Here is a 25,874-nt window from a genome sequence, read left to right on the forward strand (position 1 = left end):
TCTTTCTTGATCTTTCTCTTCAAGCTATGATTAAATGTTCATTCTTTGCAGATTTAGAGTATGTCTGACATAATAGGTTAGACTGAAATGACTTTTTAATTCTCAGTGTTTGCTAAGTATTATATGTCATTTGTAATATTTGCAAGTGGGCCTCTAGTGGGCCCTTCGGCTGGCTATCATGAGTCCTGCTCACAATCTGCTGCTACAGGTTATAATAATGCTTTTGGTACACCTGGTATATTCCAGACATAGAACCGAGGACAAATATTGTCATTGAACATAAAACTAGTTTAAAACCATTTATGTTACCGTGTGCTGGGGAGCAGTGTCCTGATGACATGTAGGTCAATGAAAAACATTACAATCAAGACTGCGGGTATTATGCAGTCGCTCCATCTCTGCCTCAAGCTAATGTAATCATATATGTTCTCTTTGGAATTTAACTTGTCCAAGAGGAATTTTTCTTTTAACAGACGCAATGGTCCACGTATAGTGTGGCCAAAAACAGTCAGTGGGACTGAACCCTAAAGGTTTCTGATTTGTCTCTCTGACAGCGAATAACAGCAGAGGCAGCCCCTCGTCACACTCCCGGTTTGCAGTACACATCATTGTGAGAACGTACTGGTTTCCTGATTTTGTTTTTAGAAGTAGTCCGAGACATTCAACAAAAACATGCTGAAATGGCTCTTCAATAACTGGGATGGGTAAGTAAGTGTAAGTAAGTCACCCTTCTTAAATCTATTCAACTTTACTTAAGTTGGATTTAAAGTGAAGTCTTCCAACTTAAGCTCCATTATGACACCCTCACAGACAAGAAAAAACTGCCAACCAGAAAAGTAGTGGGGAACAAAGGTCAATACAAGCAACTTACCCAACACAATATAAGCAACTTACTCAACATACGACGAAAAGAACAAACAACAAAAAAGAATGGACAAGCCCCCAATTCATGAAACAAATTTACAGAAACCACAGAACCACTGAATTCTGATGTGGTGTCCCAAAGATTTACACCACCTACCTGGTGTAAAAACAAATGTCTTCGTCTGAGCTTGCAGAATGCTGTATGAAAAAATGGGATTGCAGCTGTAGCACCTCTATCTGGTGTTTGTAAGGCTTTGTTTCTAATTAGCCATCTCCTTTGCCATCGCTGCTGTTTTTGGTGGCACCCAGTAATCGTGATCAGGCCCTGCTTTTTCCATCTCTGCCTCAGAGTCGACATTCAGTTCCATTGAAGTGATCGCTGCTCCCAAACATTCACTGTGGGTATTTTGTAGTCATCCCATGAAAACAGTGAGTGATAGAGCTCCCTTTTTCAGTTTCCTCAGTCATCCAGCAGTCACAACAAAGACTCCTCACTGAAGTGCCTGCTACGTACGCAGATATTTTTTGTGGTACTAAAGTTGTCCTTGTGGATGTTGATTAGCCACTGTGTTCTAACAACAGTATCAACAGGAAATTAATGAACGCTAATCTCCAAATTATAGAGAGAGGAATTTGCCACGCCTCCTTCTATTCATGTCAAGTTACCACGTTTAAGGGTTTTCATGTTTATTTCCTCTTCATCAAGTTTTTCATGTTTAGGATGCTTCATGTTTTCTTTTAAGTTTTCCCAGTTTAGGTTTTGTTTAGCTTTGCATTGTTTCACCCTTTTATTTTGTGCTGTTCTATCAGCCTCAATAAACGGCGCGTTTTTTGTCAATATCAAGTTTAGTTTTGCGTGACTGCAATTTGGTCCTCTTCCACTCCTCACACAGTCAGCTTCGCAGCCAGACTGTGACAACAACTTTTTTTTTTAACTTGCTGAAATGCCAGTTGCCTTCCTCTAACCCTAAATCTGCTCATCCTTACATGTTTCTATAAGCAGTGCAGTAATGCTTAAACTGGAAATAGCCAACAGGAACTACTCAGGCACGCACTCGCATTCCAGAGTGTGATGCCATATTGTCCACAGAATGCACGAGGAGTTCATTATATCCAGAAAAGCCAGAACCTTCAAAGAAGGAGAATAATAAAAAATGACCATAATAATAAATCAAATAATAAGTCTGACAAATAATTGTAGTGCACCTCAATGCAATTGCATTGGCACAATGAATTTAAAAAAAATAGAAGCGTTACACACACAGCTTGAAAGCAAGACAGCTGCTGCAGATAAATAAGTGGTGTGAGAGGAAAAGCTCTGTACAGCAGTTTGATATTTTAAGCTCTGTGGGAATGTGTGAGTCCGTTATCAGTCCTTTACATTACTGTTATTATTTTGCCTTAGTTAACTGTTGTCACTGAAAGCATATTTCTCTTGGCTCTTACTGGAAACTGGAGCATGGCTCCATTTCACGGGCATCTCCATCTCAGTGACTGTATAAAAGTGTCCATCTCCTGTAATCAATGACTTCAGCTTATCAAGGTGAGAGGATAACAGCTCGCAGCTTTTTCCTTGTTTGAGCATGTGCATTGTAAATCAGTGTCTAACAGGAAAACGTTGGGAGATTAGCAGGCTAGGAAAGCTAAAGCTGGCTCTGTTTTCACTGTTCTGAGATCAGTTACAAACCACATTTTGTGTGGAACAAAACTAGCATTAGCAAATAGACAGTTTTTTCCTTCCTGACCAATTTGGAGTGCAGTGTGAAACTCTTAATAAGTCCTTTAGCACATTATCAAGGAAAAACGTGATAGTTTTAGCCTTTTAGTTTTGATAATTTATGTGCATTTTGCCAATAATACACCCATATGGAAAAGAAATAGTAAAAACTTATGAAAGACTGACATAAGATGAGGCCTACTTCATATAGTGAATCATATAAGACTTATATGATTTACTCATGAAAGTGGCCACTTTCTCATTACATTTTTATATATTGTTTTAGTAAGTATCCAAAAACATACAAGTTTCATTGATATGATTTTTCAAGGGATCTTGTATCTGTTTTTACTCTTGTATGCTTTTCATACAAGTTTCACACAAGACAGATACAAACTTTGTAAGATTTATATATATCTTTTCCATATGTGCAGTTTTAAGTGTAGCGTTTTATTGCTTATTCTTTTATGTTCTTTTTTTTTTTAAGGAATGGTTCTAAAAAATACATTGACAGCTAATAATAAAAATGTTTTGCTAATATGGTAGATATTTATTTAACTATCCATGCATCCATCTTCTTCTGCTTATCCGGGGTGGGTTGCTGTATTTAAGTATACAGACAAAAACAAAAAACAAAAAAACAAAACAGACAGCACAAAACATTATACTTTAAGGTAGTTCTTATATAGAGCTTTTTTATTCTTCCTGAGCACTCAAAGCACTTTATCTGTGCTTATTGGGTCTCGCCCAAGCATGCAGTCTGGAGTAGCCAAGGTTTTAAACCAGCAACCTTCTGCTCTACCACCTGAGTTACAGTCACCCTATGTAACAGCCAGTGTTGTTTTTGTTTTTTGAATAAAATTTTATGCCTGAAACTAAACTTGGAATGAATACAGAACCCATTAGTGGTTAGAACAGATGAAGAATGCTGCAAATGTAATATTTTAGCATTGTCGATTGAGTGGGTTACTGTTCCCATGTCCTGCTGGGCCCCCAATTTGGGCTCGTCAGTCGGGACAGTGGGGGCTGTTGACATGGGTCCTGGGTCTGCTTTCCTCACCTTGCGGTCTCAATCACCTCTTCACTGCAACAGCTAAATTCTGTTTGGTTGTGTACCTGTCTCAGTTTTGTCTTTTAGGTGCTGTTTGTTTATTGTGTGTTTGACACAGATCTGTTTGGTCTATCAACGACTTTTGTCTTTCTCTCTCTCTCTTTTTGTCCCTTTACTTTTTCAATTCCTCCTTCTTGTCTTTATGTTATTATCTTCTCCTGTCTTTCACCAGCTCTGACAAAAAAAAAGAATGTATCCTTATTTTTCTCAAATAATTATTCCTTTAATCAGCTACAGAGAATTTTTAATCAAGTACATAAGGTAACATCATAAATACAGCAACAGGATTATATCAGTGTATTAAACCATCAGTCAAAGGAGGGGCTTTATTTATGTGGGAGAGATGCATTAAAAGCAATATACTGTAACTGGAAGCCCCCAGCTGTAACCGAAGCATCAGAGAGGAACTTCAGTGTCATCACGTTCCCTGGAAAACATCACAAACAAATGTTTTGTATTGCTTTAAATCCAAATGTTTCTTTGTGTTCTTTTGATGTGAAAATGTGAGGGCTCTCACCTGTGCTGATTATATCATCTGGCAAATAATCACCACAGAACCTGGAAATAGATTTTATAAAGTCAGACACTTTCTTGCATTGTTTTTCTTGTAATTAAAAGATTTGGCATTTGAGGCTGTGAAAATGTTACCTTGGGTTCTTAAAACATTTAACTGACATTTTTCCTAAATTCGGACATCTTCTGTGCTAAATAACTACCCAGCTAGTTTTTCTCACCTCCCAGCAAAGCCCGATACGTCATCGTAGCTGTCGTAAACCTCCAAGTAATCTGCCAGACACTCTGTATCATCCTCTACATCAAACTCCATGAAGTGGAGGCGGATCTTCTGGCCCAGGCGGACTCGGATGTGCCAGTAGCAGATCTGTTCATCTTCATACTCCTCAGGGAACCCAGGAGACTGGATGATCTTCTGCTGCTCTGTCAGGACCCCGCCACACTCCTTGGCTATAAGAAGTGACATGAGTGGATCAAGGTTTTCAGAAAATATAATATGAGAATATATTTATATAAAGGAAATAAAATTCAGCTATTACTCTAAATTTTTTATTTCTGTTTAATCAGTCTGAGAACCAGCAGCTATAAACATCCCCAACCTTCACCATAATAGATTACTGTCTTCTTCTTTCTTTCTTTTTTGCATGAACCTTTAGAGTGCTAGCTGACTATAAGTGGGACTAAACTATTAAACCCTCCATGTTTGCTAGTTACAAAGTTACACTTTGCTTTCTAAAGTAATGCATAACATTAATCACATTATATTTTTCAGCATGCAGTATTTAGTACATGTATGTGTACATGTACTTAATTCAGTAATTACATTACAGTCACAAATGTCCTTACTCGCATCACAATGGTTCTTCAGTTATCTTAACCCTGGGTGGACTGAAATAAAATTCAAACAAATCAGCCTTTTTGATTTCAGTTCATTTTCAGTAGAAGGAAAATAGTGGAGTAGTCTACAGCTGTTGTGTAGGTAAGAAGCGATGTGTAATACTTTATTATACTCATTACTTTTTTGAGAATTTACTCAAACATGGTTACAGTTAGTTTAATACTTTAAGTCAACATCTGTGAAAGCTCACCGAGCTCAGCTGAATGTTCCACTGGTAAAAACTGTTCTTTGGTGGTATTCTTGTGCTGGGCACTACAGAACATAACCTCAATACAGCAATTCTGTATCACTTTAATAGCAAGGCAAGCATCTGTTATCGTAGGGTACACCAGCACTGAAGAAGGCTGGTAGGAGCTCTTGCAGTACATTGATATATGGTGGCTTTTGAAATTAAAATCAATGTTCGCTGCATATTTCCCTTCTATACTTTATTTTACACCTGTAAAAAGCAGCACATGACTATTCTAGAATATACTCATGCAATATATGATTTTACCTACTTTAAAAAAACGGATTTGACTTTACAAAAAGGTAACTGGGTAATATAACCCAATGGGGAGGAAGAATGTAGTGTCAACAATTTATTCTTTTAGTCTGTTGCTGGGACTGTGCCTCAGCATATGAAACATTTAAGTTTGGGATGTCCCTTTCATGTGAGCTCTGAATAAATTCAAAACAGAGAAAAGGAATCCTGTTGTTGAGCAAGACAAAAATCAAACACACATGTTGAGACGGTGACAATCACTGCTTTGAGCGACACAAAATTAATGTCTTACAGAATCTTTCGTTTTTTGTTCAGATTTGCAACAGTAAGCTAACATCTATCAAAGGGTGCAGTTTAGCCAAAATGTCTGATCCAGACATGATGAGAGGGATTCCACAGCTGGCTGACCTGGTGATCTAAACTGCCAAATTTTGGGATGAGAGAACTATAACCAGTTTCATAAACTGGTTTAAATGAAATTAATATTTTCTAAAAGAAACATTAAATTCCATCAGTATGTTATTATTCTGCATATTAGTGTGTGTATTGTCATATACATTATATAAGACAACATGTTCTTAGCTAGGAGTAAGAGAGCAAGAGACAGTCCTGCAACAGTTTGTTTTCTACTAAAGTGCCACTTAAGTGTTGCTTCTTTCTAAGGTTGTCTCAATTCCAATTCTTCATTGCGTATTTAGTGGTGACTTGAACAAAATTTCACCAAGGATACAAATTTTGATGTGTGTGTATATACACACACATACACAGGCATCATGACCACCAAGAGGTGAAATGAATGACGCTAATTATCCCTTGATCGTGACACCTGTAAGTAGGTGAGATATATTATGGAGCAACTGAACATTTCCTCAAATATGGAGGTTGATCAAGCCTTGAAAGCAGCTAATTCCTACAGTTTTCCTACGTTTCTGGGTTAGTTACAACCCCTTTGCCTGCATAAAAGCAGTGTTAGAACACACTATGGTACCAAACCCTTGTATCAGTTGAACAGTACTCCACTGCAGAAAGTAGTGTGTTGCTACAAAAATGGCAAGAAAAAAGGCAATTAAAAATTGAAAAGAGGCAGGCCATCATGACACTTAAAAAGGTCTTTTCTATAGAGAAATTTCAAAGAAAGTCAAGGTGTCAGTGAGTACAGTTTCCTTCACCATCAAAAGGCACTCAGAAACAAACTGTGACAGGAAGAGGTCTGACAGACCCAAAGACACCACTGAATCAGAGGACAAGTTTCTGAGAGTTAACAGCTTACATGATTGGCGGGCTCACAGGACAACAGCTTCAAGCACAGCTTAATAGTGGTCGTAGTAAGCAAGTCTCAGTTTCAGCTGTGAAGAGAAGACTTTGAGCTGCAGGTTTGACAGGACGAGTTGCAGCAAGAAAGCCATTACTAAGACGTAAGGCAAAGAGGCTTGCCCGGGCCATGAAACACCATCATTGGACTACTGCAGACTGGAAGAAGGTATTATGGACTGATGGATCAAAATTTGAAATCTTCATTTCATCATGCAGGATCTCTGTACCCCGTGAAGTAGGCGAAAGGATGGTTCCACAGTGTGCAGCGTCAACTGTCGAACATGGAGGAGGAACTGTGATGGTCTGGGACTGTTTTGCTGGATTGAGGGTCGGTGAACTTACAGATTGAGAGAAAGACTCAACCAAAACGGCTACTACAGCATTCTGCATTGGCATGCTCTCTGATATGCGTTTAGTTGGTCAGGGGTTCATCCTACAGCAAGATAATGACCCAAAACATAAGTCCAAGCCAGAACTACCTCAGGAAAAAAGAACAAGAGGGTAAGCTTGAAAACATGCTTAAACAAACAGTCACCGCAGTCTCCAGACTTAAACCTCATCGAGCTGGTTTGGGATTAACTGGACAGAAGGGTGAAAGCAAAGCAACCTACAAGTGCCACATTTATGGGAACTTCTGTTAGAGATACCGGAAAAACTTTATGAAGAATATTTGATGTCTATTGTAGAAAGAATGCCACGGGTGTGTTCAGCTGTTACATCTGCCAAAGGTGGCTACTTTGATGAGTCAAAAGTTTTAGTGTGCAAATTTATTTGGTTTTTTGGGTTTTTCCGATTGCTTATTTGTACTATCCTTTTATTTCAGAGTACAATGAGACATTAAACTGGAGAGAAACCAAACTTTCAATAGAAAATGATGCAGCATTATTCAGGGTCAACATTGAGCTGTTAGAGCTCATAAGCCAGAATGTGTTTTAGTTATCTGTTATTCATCAGCTCCACTGGCATCCACCAGGTTTATTCATTTTCTGACCATGACTGAAATTATGGTTGTGAGTCAAGACAAAAAATGGTCCCACTATGGTCTCATCTGCACTAGTTGCCTTTATGGTCCTCCATGGTTGACACAAAACTGTGCTAAATCTGAGGCACCTCAAGATGACAGCAGTAAAGATAAACAGTGGTAAAGCTGTAAAGGTTTTAATCTGTACTGACTCACTAAATAAACAATATGCAGAGCACTGACCAGACTCTATCCATGAATGTGCAGCTGTGTTTTTAAGCACCAAGTATTGTGCTGTAGTGATACAAATCCTGTTTATATATACTGACTTAGCAGGTTCCATGTTTTGAGGTTACTGGAACATGGTGCAAGTTTTACCAGTATCCAAATGGATGAGTTTAAGTAAAATTATAAACTGTGCAGTTGTTATGAAGGTTAAAATTAGCTATTGATGATAAAACTGGTTTTGGTTAAAGGCTGTAAAAATGTTTATTTCTACTGTAAACTTTTTCTATTTTAACAGGAGTCTGTCTCACTTCTGGAGCCAACCTCAAGTGATCTCCAGAGGAATTGTTTTTGGCACATTTGTATCTTTTTGGCAGCTCTGCTGCTGCTTCATAACCTGGTGATAATTCTATGCGGGACTGAGAGCCACCCTTTCCAATTATACATAGTCATTTGATTAATGAATGATGTTAAAATATTAAACAGTGCACAACAGAAAGGGAACGTCATACTCACAGTTTGGGTTGTAGCAGTAAACATCCCATTTCTCACTTTTGTTCAGCCTGTATCCGTAGTCAATTATGCCAACCTTCCCAAAACCACAGTTGGATCCGGATTTAACGATTGGGTAGCCAACGCGTCCTTTGTCAAACCATCCAGCAGCGCAGACATGAAAGCCTGAACATGAGAAGAAATATGTTTTTTTCCCCAACTATCCCCCATGAGCTGTTGATAATACTGACACAAAGAAACTACTGTATGCTACAAAGTATGAGAAGTCTTTTAACTCTGCTAAGAACCAGAGAACATCTGGTCAAAACCTGTTGGGGACCAAGATTTGGCTGTTTTTCCTATGTGTGCACACACAGAGGAATTTAAGTTAGAGTCACAATCAGCAGCCCCCCCAGAGCAGGCCAGATAAAACATGGCCTCCTGGGTAGACTCCTGTGGAGAAACTCAGCTGTAAGAGCTGACAGTAAGGCTGATTGTAAGGCCAGAGGCAGAGTCCATTTCTGTGCTGTGGGAACAGTGACACTACCCACCAAAGAAGTTGCTAACAGACTTTTACAATATACAGGGAGTGTTTAAAATTAGGCGAGATGGGAGATGGGATTAAGGCAACAGGCACCCATAGAAACACTCATGGAAAGAATTGTTTCACTCACTTCTTCCTTTTGACCTTTACCATGTCAGCACATGCACCACTTTTCCTACAAGTTAAAAGCATTCCAGGCGGTTAAGATGTTACATCAGGATGTTTGATGGACTACACATTAAGGAAGCGCCTGCATGTGTTTTGAGTGAATCACTTCTGATGAATTACAGTCCACACACACTTTCTTTCTCTGGAAGGAACTCCGTGTGTGTGTTGTGTTTGCGGATGAACTGCTGCAGACCTATTTGACGAGCTGCCTCCAGTTGTTCGTAAGTGGCCAGCGTCCCTCCCTCATACTTGCAGACAGCCTTGGCCTCTTTATACGTCAACTGGTATCTTCCTTTGCGTGATTCCCGGTGGTAAACTCCAGCTGCTTGTTCTGTCAAAGACAGAGAACAGAAAAGGAAGTCTAAGCCTTGGGATTCTCTGCATACAGAGATAAAGACTAGGTCATCTACATAGCATAGTCATTTTGTGCCTGAGGCATGTTTAAAAGGACCCAGTGGTTACAGCCAATTTGGACACCATGTTTTTATTGTGAGAGAGAATGAAAAAGACTGTGTGATTCTTTCTCTCTTTCTTTTTCAAATTGGAAATTGGAAGGCCACCAACAATTTCGTCCTATCAACAGGGAGTCTTCTGCTGATCCTGTGCTTTTACGCATGCTTGACTGCAAAACTTGGCAGAAAACATTCTAAATTAGCCAACAGTTGATATTTTGATCTTTTTAATGAATGTAATGTTTTGTGCATATATTTATCAGTATGTTCTGTAACAATGACTGACTTAAAAGTTCATATAAACATGTAACCAAGTAACAAATATTGTATGAATTCTTTTTCTTCAGTCTTGCTTCTGTATGAAGGACTGAAACTGCCTAAATCAAAACTAAGTAAAGTTGGAAACATAGGAAATAAATGAGTATATAAATGAATAGAATTTTATGATTTTATTTTATGAAGATATACAGACAATAAATGGCATACAAATTCATCATTCATTTATCTATCATTTATTATATTGAATCTATTTAAATTTTTTTAATTCATTAATCTATATTTTCTTTCCAAACAAATGTTCAGGTATACACACACACACACACACACACACACACACACACACACACACACACACACACACACACACACACACACACATATATATATATGTATGTATATTAAAACAGCAGTTTGTTTGATTAGCATTATTGCAGACTCCTCAAAACTCCTCAGTAACATTATTAATGTCACAATAATGGAAAGCAATCACATTCCCAGATTAGCAGAAACAGTATTGAACTTTCTTGTGATCTGGACATTTTGGAAAGCCCAGAGATGAAGTCATTTCCTCCTGTTTACTGGCCTCCTGCAGCACTCCTGCCAGGTCATAAACGTGCAGTTTGGCACAAGGGAAGCAGCTGGACTACTGTATAGCCTATTAATCCTCCTGACAACAAGCCTTTATGTGAAAATAACCTCTGCTGTGGATTAACACAGGAGAAAACTTTCTAATAATCACAGGTAGCTGGAGGTTGAACTAGTTTTTATGAATAACCAAAAACTGACTTCGCAGCTCTAAGGGGATGCAGTTATTCTTATCTGAACTGGATAACAGTTTCTGAAAAAACATTTCAATGTTTCTAGCTACCACAGCACGAAAAAAAGGAATCTTTCGGTCTTACCTAGCCAAATTGAATTATGAAAAATTCCGTTACTGTAGCTCCATGCCTCCACCTCCTTTAGCACAAACCCGAGTAACCAAAGAAGAGCCAAGACAGGCATCCTGCAGCCCTCAGTGCACAGCTGTTCTCTCCAGATGTTTCCAGTAGTTCTCTCCTATGCCCCTCTGCTGCTTCTGGCTTTATATACCAAACGCTGACTGCTGGTGCCTCCCAGGAGAGGTGGGAGGTATCAAGTAGTCTGGTGTGAGATAATTAACTGCAGCCAGTGACTACTTTTACAGTATCCAGCACAAATAAGGATAAATGCTGGCGTTAGTGCTGTTTGTCTGTTCACTACAACAGACGTTTGTGTTGTCAGAAAAAGACCTTCTTAAAAATAAAGCAAGTCAATTCAGAGGTTTTGTAAAGGGTTAGACTTAGAAAACATGTAGGAGTCATTCAAACTGATAACACTTTTAACATTGTTGCTTTAATTTTTATTAATGTGGCTGTCATGCTCCATTATACTGTATATTTCTCTGTGAGTGTCATCAGCATTAGCTAGGTGTTTGTATTCTCATTGAACAGTGAACTAAATAACTAATTATAAAGTTTTAAATTATAAAGATGAGAGTTTCGTGAAAAGTTGTGTGCTGTGTTTTTAGATTTTAGCCCAACTCTCACGTACAGGATCAATTCCAACACTTAGTGCCAAAAACTAGAGTTCCTCTAATGACCGCTGAAGGCTGGTTCAAAATTGAGTCAGTCTCCACTGAACTCTGTGTTTGTGTGTATTGTGTTTGTGAGAGAAATACACAACTTTACAGCATGTTGAATTCAAGAACAAAAAAAATCTGTTTGGATCTTTAACGCTAATTTCCTCCTATAAGACAACTGCACAGTGGGGGATAACTACATACGTATATAACTTAAACATTTGTGTTGTGGCAAGGCTTAATGTTAAGGTTGTGACTACTTGACTGGTAGGTGTCCCAGCCTGCAAAAACATGTAGCCACTGTGACATTAGACATTGTTTTAGGACACATTGGGCTCACATTGTGGAGCTTCAGTATTACTGCACTGGCCACAAGTACTTTATTTTGTTTTTTTAACAAAAAGTGGCCAATGGATTCAATGAAATCAGCACTCAGAGTTAAATATAGTGCTTAATTTAAGTATAATACTATGTTTAACAGTAGCACAAACCTACTGTGAAAGTTTCCAAAACATTTGTGAGTGTAACCCTTATTAAAGAAACACCAGTACCCAGGAGGTATCCATTAAATATATGCACAAATTGCAAACAATAAAAAATAAGACAGACTTGTTTTATTTATTTAATTATTTTACCCTGAAGATACTTTACTAAAGCGGAGAGTCCACAATGAAGATGATTCACAGCTGCATGGTGACCAAGTCCGCAGCAAGTCAAAGACGTGATGGAGCAGCACAACACGAAGTGGTCAAGTCCCGAGGTAAACTGTTTTTTCGAAAAGTGCGCAGTTGAGATACAACTGACAATTTAAAGTAAAGCATATGGTTGGTTGACTGATGACAGGGTAGTAAAAACGTTTATGGGTTACCTAGGCAACTGGAGCCTGTAATATTTACTAGTAACTGACGGTCAAAGTAATTCATGACGTATGAATCACTTCCTGGTTATCTGGACTAATTTTCAGAAAATTCTGAGTAAAACCACAGCTCTGTTTCTTTCTGTTGCTATGAAATGGTAAAAGTATACTTTACATTCGATGCACGTTAAAATAACTCATATACCTGTGATGCACTGATGATGAATTGCTGATGAGGCCATTCACCAGTTTTTCAAAGCGATCAGGACCCATCATATTTTAGTTAGTTTTCTGAGTGTAGCAAAACCTGCTTTTTTCCCCCCTAAAATGCTGTGTCAAGAACCAGTGGGTGGTGTCACGGGCCTGCGTGATGGTGCCTCTATCTTTTATATTCACTCATTCAACATAGAAAAAGGATTTCTTGTTCTGTTTCTCTGTCAGGAAAGTTGCTCAATAGCACATGCCACAGAGGGGAGTTTGATGTAACAGCATACAGTCCTGTGTGGGGGTTTCCAGATGTTCGTTTTGCACAGCTTCAGTCAATGGGCACTGAAGTAAAATTGGAATTGTGTTTTCACAGCAATTTAGGAATAATTCTTATACATTTCTTTAGAGCCACATCAAGGACAGCCAAGAAGTTTTAGAAACCTAGAGCATTTTGAGGATTTGAATATTTGCCTAGTAACATTTATTATTTTGACTACTATTAAAGCATAAAGCTGTAATAGTAGGCCTAATATATTTGATTTCACTTTCAGTTCTATTTTATATACATATCACCAAATCACTGCAACAGTGGTGCTTTATATTAATGGTAAAAGGACAGGTTTTTACATAGTGCTTTAAACAACATCCCTACTTCACCCACATGCACAGAAGCACTTCTTATACACCCTAGTGCTTTCTATATAACATTGACACTCCAGTTAACACATCAGAGATCAACTTGGGGTCACCTGCCACCACCCCAGATGGCTGCCCCTCCCTAAACCTGCAGGAGATTTCTTTCTGTTAAAAGGGAGTTTTTTCTTCCCCCTGTCACCAAGCGCTTGCTAATAGGAGAGTATCAGATTGTTGGGGTTTTCTTTGTATTACTCTAGGGTCTTTACTTTGTAATAATAATAATTATTGTAGGCTTAAAACCTACCAACCAGAACACGCACAATCTCGTCTGATCTCGGAAGCCAAGCTGGCTTTGAGAAGGCTTTGATGCGAGACCACCTGGGAATACTAGCTGCTGTAAACTTGGGGTGGCTGTAGCTCAGGAGGTAGACAAGGTCATCTACTAATTGGAAGGTTGGTAGTTTGATTCCTGGCTGCTCCGGTCTGCGCGCCAAAGTATCCTTGACTGAGATACTGAACCACAAGTTGCTCTCCAATACTTTCATGACTGTGCAGATGTTAGACAGAAAGCACTTGGGTGTAAAATTACAGTCTGTCACAATCTGTTGAGGCTGGCGGAGAAAGGACAAAACACACACTGTTAAAGACAGACAAAAATAATAATAACAAATGATTAAAGGTGAAGTGACATATAAACACATATAGAGTGAAAAGAGGTCAGTGAAAAAGAAAAAGTGCATGTAAGTGCATAACTAAGGAGGTTTTACAGTCCTGACTTTGAGCTTTACAAAAAAGGAAAGTTACAAATACACGATGAAACCAAATACCTGCATGCTGGCTGTGGGACCTTCTTACCACAATAAATGCCCCGAGAGACATTTTTCCTCTCTTTGATACTCACCAGCTTGAATACAGTGGAGTGAAATCCTAATGGTCCACTCTGAATGGCATTGTCAGTTCTCAATCAAATGATACACATCTTTGTAAACCACAATGCATAAATCATTTTAGGATATCCAACAGCAAAACAGTTCCTTACTTTATGACGGCAATACCTGCTTAGCAGTGTACTGGTCTTTTACCTTTTTAGTCATCTATGGAAGTAAATGCTACTCTTAGCTTGTTAATGTTGCATCATGAGACTCCGAAGAAGAAATTCGAGATTATTGTTTGCTACTAGAAAAAGAACGGGACGTTAAAGGGTTAAACAAGGTATCTGTTTAGGATTTTTTTGTGTTGAATGGCAAAGCGACAACTCACTGACTAAAATATAATAAACATAGTTAGGTATAGTTAAACATAGTCCATGGTTTACAGGAAGCACTCTACACCGAATCCAGTCACTGACACCCCCATAAGCAACATGATATCGCTTAACCTCAGAATCACACACACAATCACGCCAATGGCTTCCAGGCAAAATTGTCTGAATGGATTCCAGATCTGGGAGGAAATCATGTATAGGTCTTAATTCTCCATGTGCCCCTCCCATTCCATCCCACACATGGAAAGTCCTTCTCAGGCAACATAATTGTGTCATACTGTACATCACAGCCACGTTTAACCACGAGATTCATCATCATTTCCATGTGTTTTACAACTGCAGCAGCAAAAGTGGTTACACTGCTCAGAGTGAGTAGTCTGCGTCATGATGAAATAACAATAAAAGTGTACTAAATTATTTAGACTACTGACATCATGTCTGTCATGAGGGCGAAAAAACATGTTAAATGTAAACAGAAAAAAGGAAGGGCAACACAATGCTGACCACACAGAGTTATTTTTTTAATTTAGCATGTATCTAAACCTTAAAGCATCTTTTTTTTCATGACCAAAGCAGAAAATAATATGGCCATGGTGTTTACACATGCTACAAATGCTACAAAAACATAACCAATTTAAAAAAATTTAAAAATCTAACTCAATGCAAACTGGTCACTTAAATCTGTTTTGATTAAGCTGTAAACACAAATCACAAACGAGCTAATTCCACGTAGAATTCATTCATTTGAAAAATGAATGAATGAACTCTTTCACACAGGGCCAGGTAAGTCTGAGCAGTTTTTCTCCATTGATAAATGAGATTATTATTTAAAATCTACAATTTGTATTAGGTTAGGTTAGATAAGGGTTACTTAGGTTACCCTTATCTAACAATAAAATCTGTCTAATGATCTGAAAGATAAAAGTGTGACAGTGGTGGCAAGATGGAGCAGATTAGAAAAGAATATGTAAGAGGGACCGCTCAGGTTAAGCAAGTTGGAGACAAAGTTAGAGAAGTGAGGCTGAGTTGGTTTGGATATGTGACGAGGAGGAGAGGGGGGATATATTGGACTGAAGGTAGAGTTGCCAATCAAGAGGAAAGGATTCGTGGATACAGAGGCTTCTGTGACAGAAGAAGATGTTAGAGAGAGGGACAGAGATAGGATGATATGGAGGCAGATGATCTGCTGAAGGAGGTGTAAAAGAAGAAGCGTCCATCAGCTTGATTCCCAGTGGCTCAGAGATACTGGAAATGAAAAACCGAAGTAAGTTTATTAAAAAAAATGAAGGTTATGCATGTTGTTCACTGCTAAGTGTTCTCAGACGAGAGTTAACACTGGAGTGACATTTGGCCAGGATGCTGACGTCTTTTCGACCTTTAATACACATACAGTAGTACTAATGCTGAGCAATGATGTGTTGATCATAGTGATGATGTGTTGGTGCTGCGTTTTCAAGCTTACTGTTGTTACTAAGAACATGCTGTCACCAACATAAAACAAAAGATCAGGTCAAACGGTGTTACCTGACCTTCTGAGGAACTTCAATTTGGAAACGATCAGCAGTTCCTGGAAATTTTGTCCCTGAGGACGTGTTGAGTAATTACTCCATTATACCCTCTCCACACATGTCAGACACATTTCTGGAACAGAGGTAGTTTTATTTCTCAGAGGTCTGTATAACTGTCAACTACTTCCACATGTACATCAAATACAACAGACCCAGATTGGTAAAAGATGGAGTGATGGAGAGGCAGACGCAGGAGGACAATTAAGCTTTGTTTCTGGTTTATTCACCCTGTTTTTCTTACGACTGTGCTAACTGACTTCCATGACTTCACTTTTTGGCAAAATTTATGTCAAAATACAGCTAGTGGTGGTCAGGGTGTTCCTCTTTCTGGTGGTCTATGACACACAGCCACTTATGCATGAATACTCATACACAAGTTAGTCCACAGACAGGCAGTAGGTTGGACACAAGGAAGAACAGCAAATTGCCAGAAAGCCTGACTGTGACTATTAACAGAATAGTCTGCCACCGACAAAGGTAAAGAGGGGAGTCCTTAGAGTGGTGGAAGTGATTAACTGGTTCGACTCAAACAGCAAAAAAATGAAGGGAACCAGAAAAAACAGTGATTTTGGCAGTTAGGAAGGTTCTAACTGAGTGAAGTTCCAGAAGTATCTGCATAGCAGCCATAAAAAGAGCAAACATGCTTCAGTGTTTCCTTTACCATTTCTTTAAACAGCATATACCACAGGTGTCAAAGATATGGTCGATGTATTTTCATACATTTTACAGATTATTCTGCTAATAAAGACCTCCACAATGGCCATGCATACTACAGGACAGTAATTAAGTAATAGATTTCTCTGAATTAACAGAAAGGTTCTGTTTTATAATGACAGGGCAGTCTAGACAATGAGCTACTACACTTTTTCCGTAATTTTATTTCTTAAAATGTAAGCTCCGAAAGTTGTGCTTTCCTTTACTACAGCAGCATGTGGAAAAATTTAAGAGATACTGTTGAACTTGCACTTCTTTTTCTTATATTAAGCTATCTCCAGGATTAAATGTGTAGTTAAACCTCCACCGATCAACAAGGGAGGAGCAATGGACCTTAGTACCCAGATTCTCTGGATACTTAGGTTATCTTAGGTTAGGTTTTCCCACACGATCGCAGACTTTAGAGGGAAAACCAGCACACCGCAGACCACGGCCTCTCTGTGTGAGGATCTAAACGTATTCTACGCTAGATTCGACACAGCGAACACTGTAGATAACAGCAATGTTATGTTTGTCCATACTGCCTCCTGTTGCTGCCGTTACGGAGAGTTCCAGCAGGTGTCGCTGTGGTTCTCTCTAGATGTTATGTGTACTTCCTGTTACGAGTGTACGGACGTTCATGTTGGCTGCTAATAAACGCCTGGCATACAGTTACAGCGGACCGGTTATTATAAGCAAAATCTACATGGTGTCAGAAGTGGGATACCTTAGAAAGCCTGCACAGGCCAAGAAGAAAAGCGGAGCCGGTAAGGACGACGAAAAAAGCAATCACCGCACAACATGGCGGACGGATTCCGGCGCCCAGATCCTCTCATCTTTGACGGCAACGTCGCTGAAAACTGGCGTAAGTTCGAGCGCGAATATGACATCTTTATCGCCGCTGCCCACAGTGACAAAAATGCTAAGACTAAGGCCTATATACTCCTCAATCTGGCGGGACCAGAGGCCATTGAAAGAGAGCGATCATTCACGTATGCCCCCGCAGTCATATCAGCTGAAGGCATAGTAGAAGTCGCCGCGGAATCGAGGGAAGACCCCGCATGTCTAAAGCGAAAGTTTAGGGAAATCTGCAACCCAGAGACCAATGTCATAATGGAGAGGCATAACTTTAACAAAAGACAAAAGAAACCCGGTGAAACCATTGAAGCATACGTGAGCACGTTAAAGAACATGGCCAGAACCTGCAGCTTTGGTGCACTACAAGACGAGTTAATCAGAGACAGATTAGTATGTGGTATAACCAGTGACAGCGTCAGACGTTCCCTGCTTAAAGAGACGGAACTCACTCTTGCCAAGGCGGTGCGTATATGCCAAATAAGCGAGCTCACAGATCAACATAGCAAAGCCCTCTCTACACCAAAGCATATTACATCTGCTAGTGTGGACACTGTACAGATTAAACATGGCAAGTTCAAAAGGAAAACAAATAAACTTCTAACGAACATTCAAAATTGCAGAAACTGCGGCGGTTCGCATCCAACCAAAAGGGAGCAATGTCCTGCTTTCGGACAACAGTGTCACGTCTGCAAAAAAATACAATCATTACAAAAAACAATGCAGATCAGCAAAACCGCATCACAGAGGCAAACAAGTGAACCAAATTTCAGAGGATGCTGACCCAGACAGTGATGAGACATTTTGCATTGAGCACCTAACAATGGAGGGTGAGAACAATCACAACAAAGAAGGATACTGCACAGTCAAAGTTTCTGATAAGGCCCTCAAACTAAAAGTAGACACTGGGGCAAAATGTAACGTAATCTCACTAGACACTTACAGAAAGATCGGCAACAACGAAACCCTATTCAAGTCACAAAAACAGGTAAATCTTGTTGCTTTCGGAGGCACGAAGATCAAGACCACAGGCACAGTTACTCTCAAGTGCAAGCTAGCTGGACAGTTATATGACCTGCAATTCCAAGTTGTAAAACACAATGTGCAACCCATCATCGGATTAAAGGACAGCGTGCGAATGAAACTGGTTAGTTTCAGCAAGGAAGTCTACCAAGTTGACACAGATCAGGATGAGACACTAGCGCAGAAAGTGTTTCATGAATACACAGACCTGTTTAAAGATGAAGTCGGTGACTTACCTATAACTTACTCAATTAAACTCACTCCAAACGTGTCACCTGTCGTCAACCCTCCAAGACGCGTTCCTGTTCCTATGCAGAAAAGGGTTAAAGAGGAACTTCAAAGAATGCAGGCCCTGGGAGTAATTGAACCAGTGGAGGAGCCCACGGAATGGGTATCTAACATGGTCGCAACACACAAAAAGAATACCGATGATGTTCGTATCTGCATTGATCCAAGGGATCTGAACAAGGCACTAATGCGACCTCACCATCCCATGCGAACTGTGGAGGAAGTAGCTGCTCAGATGTCGGGAGCAACCATCTTCTCAGTTCTGGATGCAAAGAGCTCCTTCTGGCAAATCAAACTAGATCCTGCCTCATCTCTTCTCACTACGTTTGCAACACCTTTCGGCAGATTCAAATTCCTGAGGATGCCCTTTGGCATCAACACCGCTTCTGAAGTCTTCCAGAGAGCCATGGAACAAATATTCATGGGATATCCATGCGCAGTGATAATGGATGACATCATAGTGGGAGGCAAAGGAATAGAGGAGCATGACAAAAATTTAAAAAAGGTTCTGGAGCGAGCCAGACAAGTAAAACTCAAACTGAATCCAAAAAAGTGCAAGTTCAGACTTAAAGAAGTGAGCTACGTGGGACACATATTCACTGACGAAGGACTAAAAGCAGATCCAACTAAAATCTCCGCGATCAATGAAATGCCACCACCAGAGGACAAGACGTCTCTCCAACGTTTCCTGGGAATGATCAACTACCTGGGCAAGTTCATCCCAAACTTAAGTGAACTGTCGGCACCACTTCGTCAGTTGCTTCACAAGGATGTGGTGTGGAGCTGGACTCAACATCAGCAGGATGCTTTCAACAAACTTAAAGCATGCCTCACTAGCCCACCAGTACTTCAATACTATGACATGCACAAGCCAGTGACTCTCACATGTGACGCTTCCCAGCATGGTCTGGGGGCTGCATGCCTTCAGGATGACAAACCTGTGGCATATGCATCAAGAACTTTAACTCCAACGGAGAGAAGGTACGCTCAGATAGAGAAGGAGTTACTAGCTGTAGTGTTCGCATGTTACAGGTTTTACGACTACATCTACGGAAAGCCAGTGGTGATTGAAACTGACCACCAGCCTTTGGTCACAATCCAAAACAAACCTTTCCACACGGTCCCGGCACGGCTACAGCGCATGATGCTACGATTACAAAAGTTCAACTTGACTCTGGTGTACAAGAAAGGCAAACACCTTTACATCGCAGACACACTCTCTCGCACACCAACGCTGGATGAGCAACCTCTAAAGGAAGAGGGGCGCGACTTCGAGGTAATGTCACTTCAGCTCATCTCACCAAAACGCCTACAAGAGCTCACCGAACACACCTCGAAGGACGCTACCCTACAGACACTTGCTCGCTACATCCAGCAGGGGTGGCCAAAACAAGCAAGTAGTGTGCCTATAGAAATAAAACCATTCTTCAGCTACCACGATGAACTAATCATCGACAACAATGTCATTATGAAAGGCAACAGAGCCATCGTTCCAGCATCACTACATGAAACCTATCTGCAGGAACTACACAAGGGACATCCAGGCATGGAGTCTACAAAAAGGAGAGCAAGGGACAGCGTATTCTGGCTGACAATAAACTCTGACATTGAGAACAAAGTCAAATCATGCAGCATTTGCAACAGTCTAAAGCCTCACCAACAAAAACAACCCCTGAAACTACACCAAATTCCTGATCTTCCCTGGTCCATCACAGCCACAGACATATTCGAATGGGACAATCGCCACTACCTTGTGCTCGTGGATTCATATTCTGGATGGTTTGAAATAGATAAACTTGAAAACCTAACATCTACCTCAGTCATTAACAAACTCAAACACCACTTCTCAGTACATGGGATACCACAGAAACTGTACTCAGACAATGGCACCCAGTTTACCAGCCAGACCTTTCGTGAGTTTGCCACACACTGGGAGTTCATACATGTCACAAGCAGCCCTGAGTTCCCTCAGTCAAATGGACTCAGTGAAAGAGCTGTCCGGAGTGCTAAAAGACTCCTTGAAACATCAAAAAGAGATGGAACTGATTTCTATTTGAACCTGTTACATCTACGCAACACGCCACGAGACAACATTCTTGGCTCACCAGCACAGAGGCTGATATCAAGACGAACGCGGTCAACCCTTCCTGTGTGCAAAAAACTGCTAACACCAACAGCAAAAGTGACAACCACTATCAAAACTCAACTCACAAAAAAGCGTAAAACTCAAAAACAGCACTACGACAAGTCCAGCAAGCTGCTCAGTCCATTAACACCAAACCAGGTGGTGAGATTACAAACACAGAGAGGACATGACAAGATTGGAGTTGTAAGTAAAGTATGTGCTGAACCTCGCTCATATGTCGTTGAGTCGGGTGGAAAAGAATACAGGCGCAACAGACAACATCTTCTGCCTGTGAGCGAGCCTCAACCCGAAAAGCTCGCTACAACACAAGATGAACTGGACTCATCTCGACGAGCGGATGAAACTGAACCTAATAAAACACAAACCAACAAACATGAAACAGTTCAAGTTCAACTCGACCCACCACAACATGGCACAAAACAGTCAGAACAGGTGATGACACCTACAAAATGCCAAGTACGCTCTGATGACAACTTGTACCGAACCAGATCTGGTAGAGTGTCTAAACCGAATAGTAAATACGTGGATTAAAAGCACACCGGTGCTGTATTTTCTGTTTTGAAATGTGTTTTATCTCGTGTTATGTTGTTGCATACTTGTCGCAGTTATGACAATGATTACTGTGAATTTCATTTGATATTTGAAGCCTCATTTTGTTGTGTAATCCATAACCTGATAAGTTCTTCCATCACGGTGGTGTTGTTTGATTTGGGTTTGCCTGAAAAGTGCAAAATTAAGAAGAAGAAAAAAAAACTGAAAAGGGGGATGTAGATAACAGCAATGTTATGTTTGTCCATACTGCCTCCTGTTGCTGCCGTTACGGAGAGTTCCAGCAGGTGTCGCTGTGGTTCTCTCTAGATGTTATGTGTACTTCCTGTTACGAGTGTACGGACGTTCATGTTGGCTGCTAATAAACGCCTGGCATACAGTTACAGCGGACTGGTTATTATAAGCAAAACCTACAAACACCATGAGACCGGACAGTGTGCGCACCGCGGATGACGTCAGTGCGCACACTGTGTCTGAGGAAGATGTGCGGAAGTGCTTCAGGAAGGTGAACGCACGCAAAGCTACTGGTCCGGACGGGATTCCCGGCCGCGTCCTCAAGTCATGCACGGCTCAGCTGGCTAGAGTGTTCACGCACATCTTCAACCTTTCCCTCTCTCTGTCTGTAGTCCCAGCCTGCTTCAAAATGGCCACCGTCGTCCCTGTACCCAAATCCTCCACCATCTCCTCACTGAACGACTGGCGACCTGTAGCCCTGACCCCCATCGTAAGCAAATGCTTCGAGAAGCTGGTCAGGGACTTCATCTGCTCTGCACTACCCGACTCACTGGACCCTCTACAGTTTGCATACCGCCACAACAGGTCCACTGATGATGCCATAGCCCTGACACTACATACTGCCCTGTCACACCTGGAGAAGAGAGACACGTATGTGAGAATGCTGTTTGTAGATTACAGCTCAGCATTCAATACCATCGTTCCCTCGAAGTTGGACAGGAAACTGCAGGATCTAGGACTGAGCAGCTCCCTCTGCAGCTGGATCCTTAGCTTCCTGTCTGACAGACGCCAAGTGGTCAGACTGAGCAGCATCACCTCATCCCCCGTCACACTGAACACTGGTGCTCCACAGGGGTGTGTACTGAGCCCTCTCCTGTACTCACTCTACACCTACCACTGCACAGCCACTAACAACTCCAACATCATTGTGAAGTTTGCGGACGACACTACAGTGGTGGGTCTTATCACCAATGGTGATGAGACGGCTTACAGGGAGGTGGTCAGCGCCCTGACCCACTGGTGTCAAGACAACCATCTCACCCTCAACGTCGCAAAGACAAAGGAGTTGATAGTGGACTTCCGGAGGTGCAGAGAAGTACACACCCCCATCACCATCAACGGCGCTGCTGTGGAGAGAGTGAGCAGCTTCCGGTTCCTTGGTGTACATCTGGCTGAGGATCTTACGTGGTCAGTACACACAAACAAAACAGTGAAGAAGGCGCAGCAGCGCCTCTTCTTTCTCAGGAGACTGAAAAGATTCGGCATGAGCCCCCGCATCCTCAGGACCTTCTATCACTGTGCCATTGAGAGCATCCTCACTGGATGCATCACCACCTGGTATGGCAACAGCACCGCCTACAACTGCAAAGCTCTCCAGCGAGTAGTGCGGTGCTCTGAACGGATAATTGGAGGTGAGCTTCCCTCCCTCCAAGACATCTACAGGAAGCGGTGCCTGAGGAAAGCGGGGAGGATCATCAAGGACTCCAGTCACCCCAGCCATAAACTGTTCAGACTGCTTCCATCAGGAAGGAGGTTCTGCAGCATCCGGTCCCGTACCAGCAGACTGAGAGACAGCTTCTTCCATCAGGCCATCAGACTGCTGAACACTTCATAGACACCTCAGCTTCACTGCTGGAACTTTAACATTATGCACTCCATACTGTACAGTAATGCCACTGTTTTGCACATGTCTCAACTCTGTATATTTTTTTATATATTTTATTTATTGTTTACTCTATTTAACTTGTAAAATATGTATACACACACACACACACACACACACACACACACACACACACATGTAGAAAAATATTTAGTATACACATCCAGAAATGCATACACTATTATATATTGTACATATATTTATTAGTTTCAGATGTAGCCATTCTTGTATTTTGCTTGTTTACATTATTGTATTTTGCACAACTCTGTTGCTTGTGAAGCTCGCACACAAGAATTTCACTCACATGTGCTGTACCAATGTACCTGCACATGTGATGTGACAATAAAAGTGATTTGATTTGATTTGATTTGATTTATCTTCTCCTCAGTCTGTATGAACTCTCACATCTTTCACTGACCTCGTGGCATTCACCATCTACATCAACGAAGTGATTAGGAAAACTTCACTGCTTCATCATCTGTATCAAACATTTAGAATGAACAGATGTGTGTGAAGCCAGGACCAACTGATCAGTGACTTTGAAAGAGAGTGGAGTCATTTTTATTTACGTAGAATATTTATAAGTGCTTTCCAAGTGTCCTGGGGGGTGATTGGCAGAACCTCTCAAGCCCCAAGGGTCTTTCTGAGGTTCCTGCTCGAAAATGACGTCTAAAATGAAATGCATTTCTCTGGAATTTTAAACTCTGTGTAAACAATCTTGGTTTTAAAATAAAGCTAACACTTGTGAGATTTTATCAGAGGTGTAATATTACAACAGATGTTACTGTGTCAAAGTAACTGAGGCTGGATTTTATCGGATAAAACCACTTTGAAAATATGTTTCAGAAAACAATAGGCTCCAGAAAACCAAGAGTCAGCAAATGGACAATATGCATGCAAAGATTGATGCTGCTGAAGTGAAACAGAAATGTTACAGTGGGTTTTATAAACTCATAGTCAGGTATTTTGCCATTGAGCACATTCTGGCACCATCTGTCAGTTCAAATTTCATAGGTATTGAAAAGCAGAAATGATTTAACTTTATTTACATGCCTAAAAATGCTTGTATTTTGAATATTTTTGGAGGAATTACCCAGACACGCACACATCGGCCCTTTTTACGCAAAGTTCCCTTTGTGTAATGGCAATTTGGAAATAGGCCTTTTCCCTTTAAAAAATGAAGGGCTGTAACTTCGGCTTCTATTAGCCGATTTGGAATATTTAACCCCTCTTTTTAATCATTTGAGCCCACAGAATCATAATAAAATCACCATGTTTACATCAGTTCCACCAATAAGAACTTGCAAGGTGACAAACACACCCAAAATTTATGACACTTGCCCTTGTCTAATCAAATGTCTGTAACTGGGCCGATAATTTTTGATGGGTGTGTTCAAGTTAATCTGGAGTTAATCTGAGTGAGAGACTAGCTCTCCACTCCATTGGGGCAGGGATAGCTCAGTAGGTAAAGTGGTCGCCCCATGATCGGAAGGTCGGCGGTTCGAATCCACTTAATGGCTACCCTGAGGTACCCCTGAGCAAGGTACCGTCCCTACACACTGCTCCCCGGGCGCCTGCTTAGTGGGCTGCCCACTGCTTCACTGAGTGAATGGGTCAAATGCAGAGAAAAACAAGTAATTTCCCCATGGGGATCAATAAAGTATCCATTATTATTATTATATGCATGGAGTGTGACCCCCCCCCCCCCCTTGGTTGTAGCGTGCGGATACTTCTTTAAGACACTCTGGCTAGCTTGGCCACGCCCCAAAGCTTATGTATAAATCAGCTGTGCAGATGTGAAACTGGTGACAATTTGATCATAACGCGTCTCCGAGTGGCCTGAAGCTGGAGCGAGAGGCTCTTACTCAGAGAACCAATGTTACAGTGTAACCGTACATTCTCTATCAGATCAAGACTATCTCTCCACTCCGTTACATATTCCATATGTACGGGGTAACTCTTTAAGACAACCCCGCAAGGAGACAGTGCAACCGAAACCCTAGAGTGAAAGTGTACCGACAAACTATATACAAATGCAAATATATACACGCCACCGCTGTCAAGGCCCCGCCAAATGCAAAGGTGGGCAGAGGCATCAGTCTGCCACACGCAAGACTGACGTGAACAAGTCCCACAAGACACAAGGACTGCAATTAAGCAGCTGCTCATTGTAGCCTGCAAAATGCTAGGCCGACTGAGGAGACAAAGGTTACTGCTGACGGGCACCCAGCACCTGCTCCCCGAAAGAGGGGCTGGCTGCCACGTTCAAGTGG

General features: G+C 41.0%; 1 protein-coding gene across 2 annotated transcripts in view; it reads right to left on the bottom strand.

Annotated features, from left to right (window-relative positions):
* Window positions 1-3,893: 3,893 nt before the first annotated feature.
* tnfaip6 (tumor necrosis factor, alpha-induced protein 6) overlaps window positions 3,894-25,874 on the bottom strand; it is a 29,482-nt gene continuing 7,501 nt past the window's right edge. The window contains exons 1-6 of one of the 2 annotated variants that reach the window (XM_085385122.1): window positions 10,925-11,107; window positions 9,485-9,622; window positions 8,604-8,765; window positions 4,427-4,655; window positions 4,210-4,250; window positions 3,894-4,119 (exon numbers count right to left, since the gene is read on the bottom strand). In XM_085385122.1, the coding sequence (XP_085241248.1) occupies window positions 4,019-4,119; window positions 4,210-4,250; window positions 4,427-4,655; window positions 8,604-8,765; window positions 9,485-9,622; window positions 10,925-11,024 (771 nt within the window). In that variant the 5' untranslated portion in view covers window positions 11,025-11,107 and the 3' untranslated portion in view covers window positions 3,894-4,018. Of the gene's footprint in view, window positions 4,120-4,209; window positions 4,251-4,426; window positions 4,656-8,603; window positions 8,766-9,484; window positions 9,623-10,924; window positions 11,108-25,874 lie in introns of those variants that run through there. The other variant, XM_085385121.1, reaches the window with a different exon arrangement.

The sequence above is a fragment of the Rhamphochromis longiceps genome, linkage group LG16, assembly GCF_057381845.1.
Source record: "Rhamphochromis longiceps isolate RC_006_pf linkage group LG16, R_longiceps_female_GT1.1, whole genome shotgun sequence".
NCBI classification, from domain to species: Eukaryota; Metazoa; Chordata; class Actinopteri; order Cichliformes; family Cichlidae; genus Rhamphochromis; species Rhamphochromis longiceps.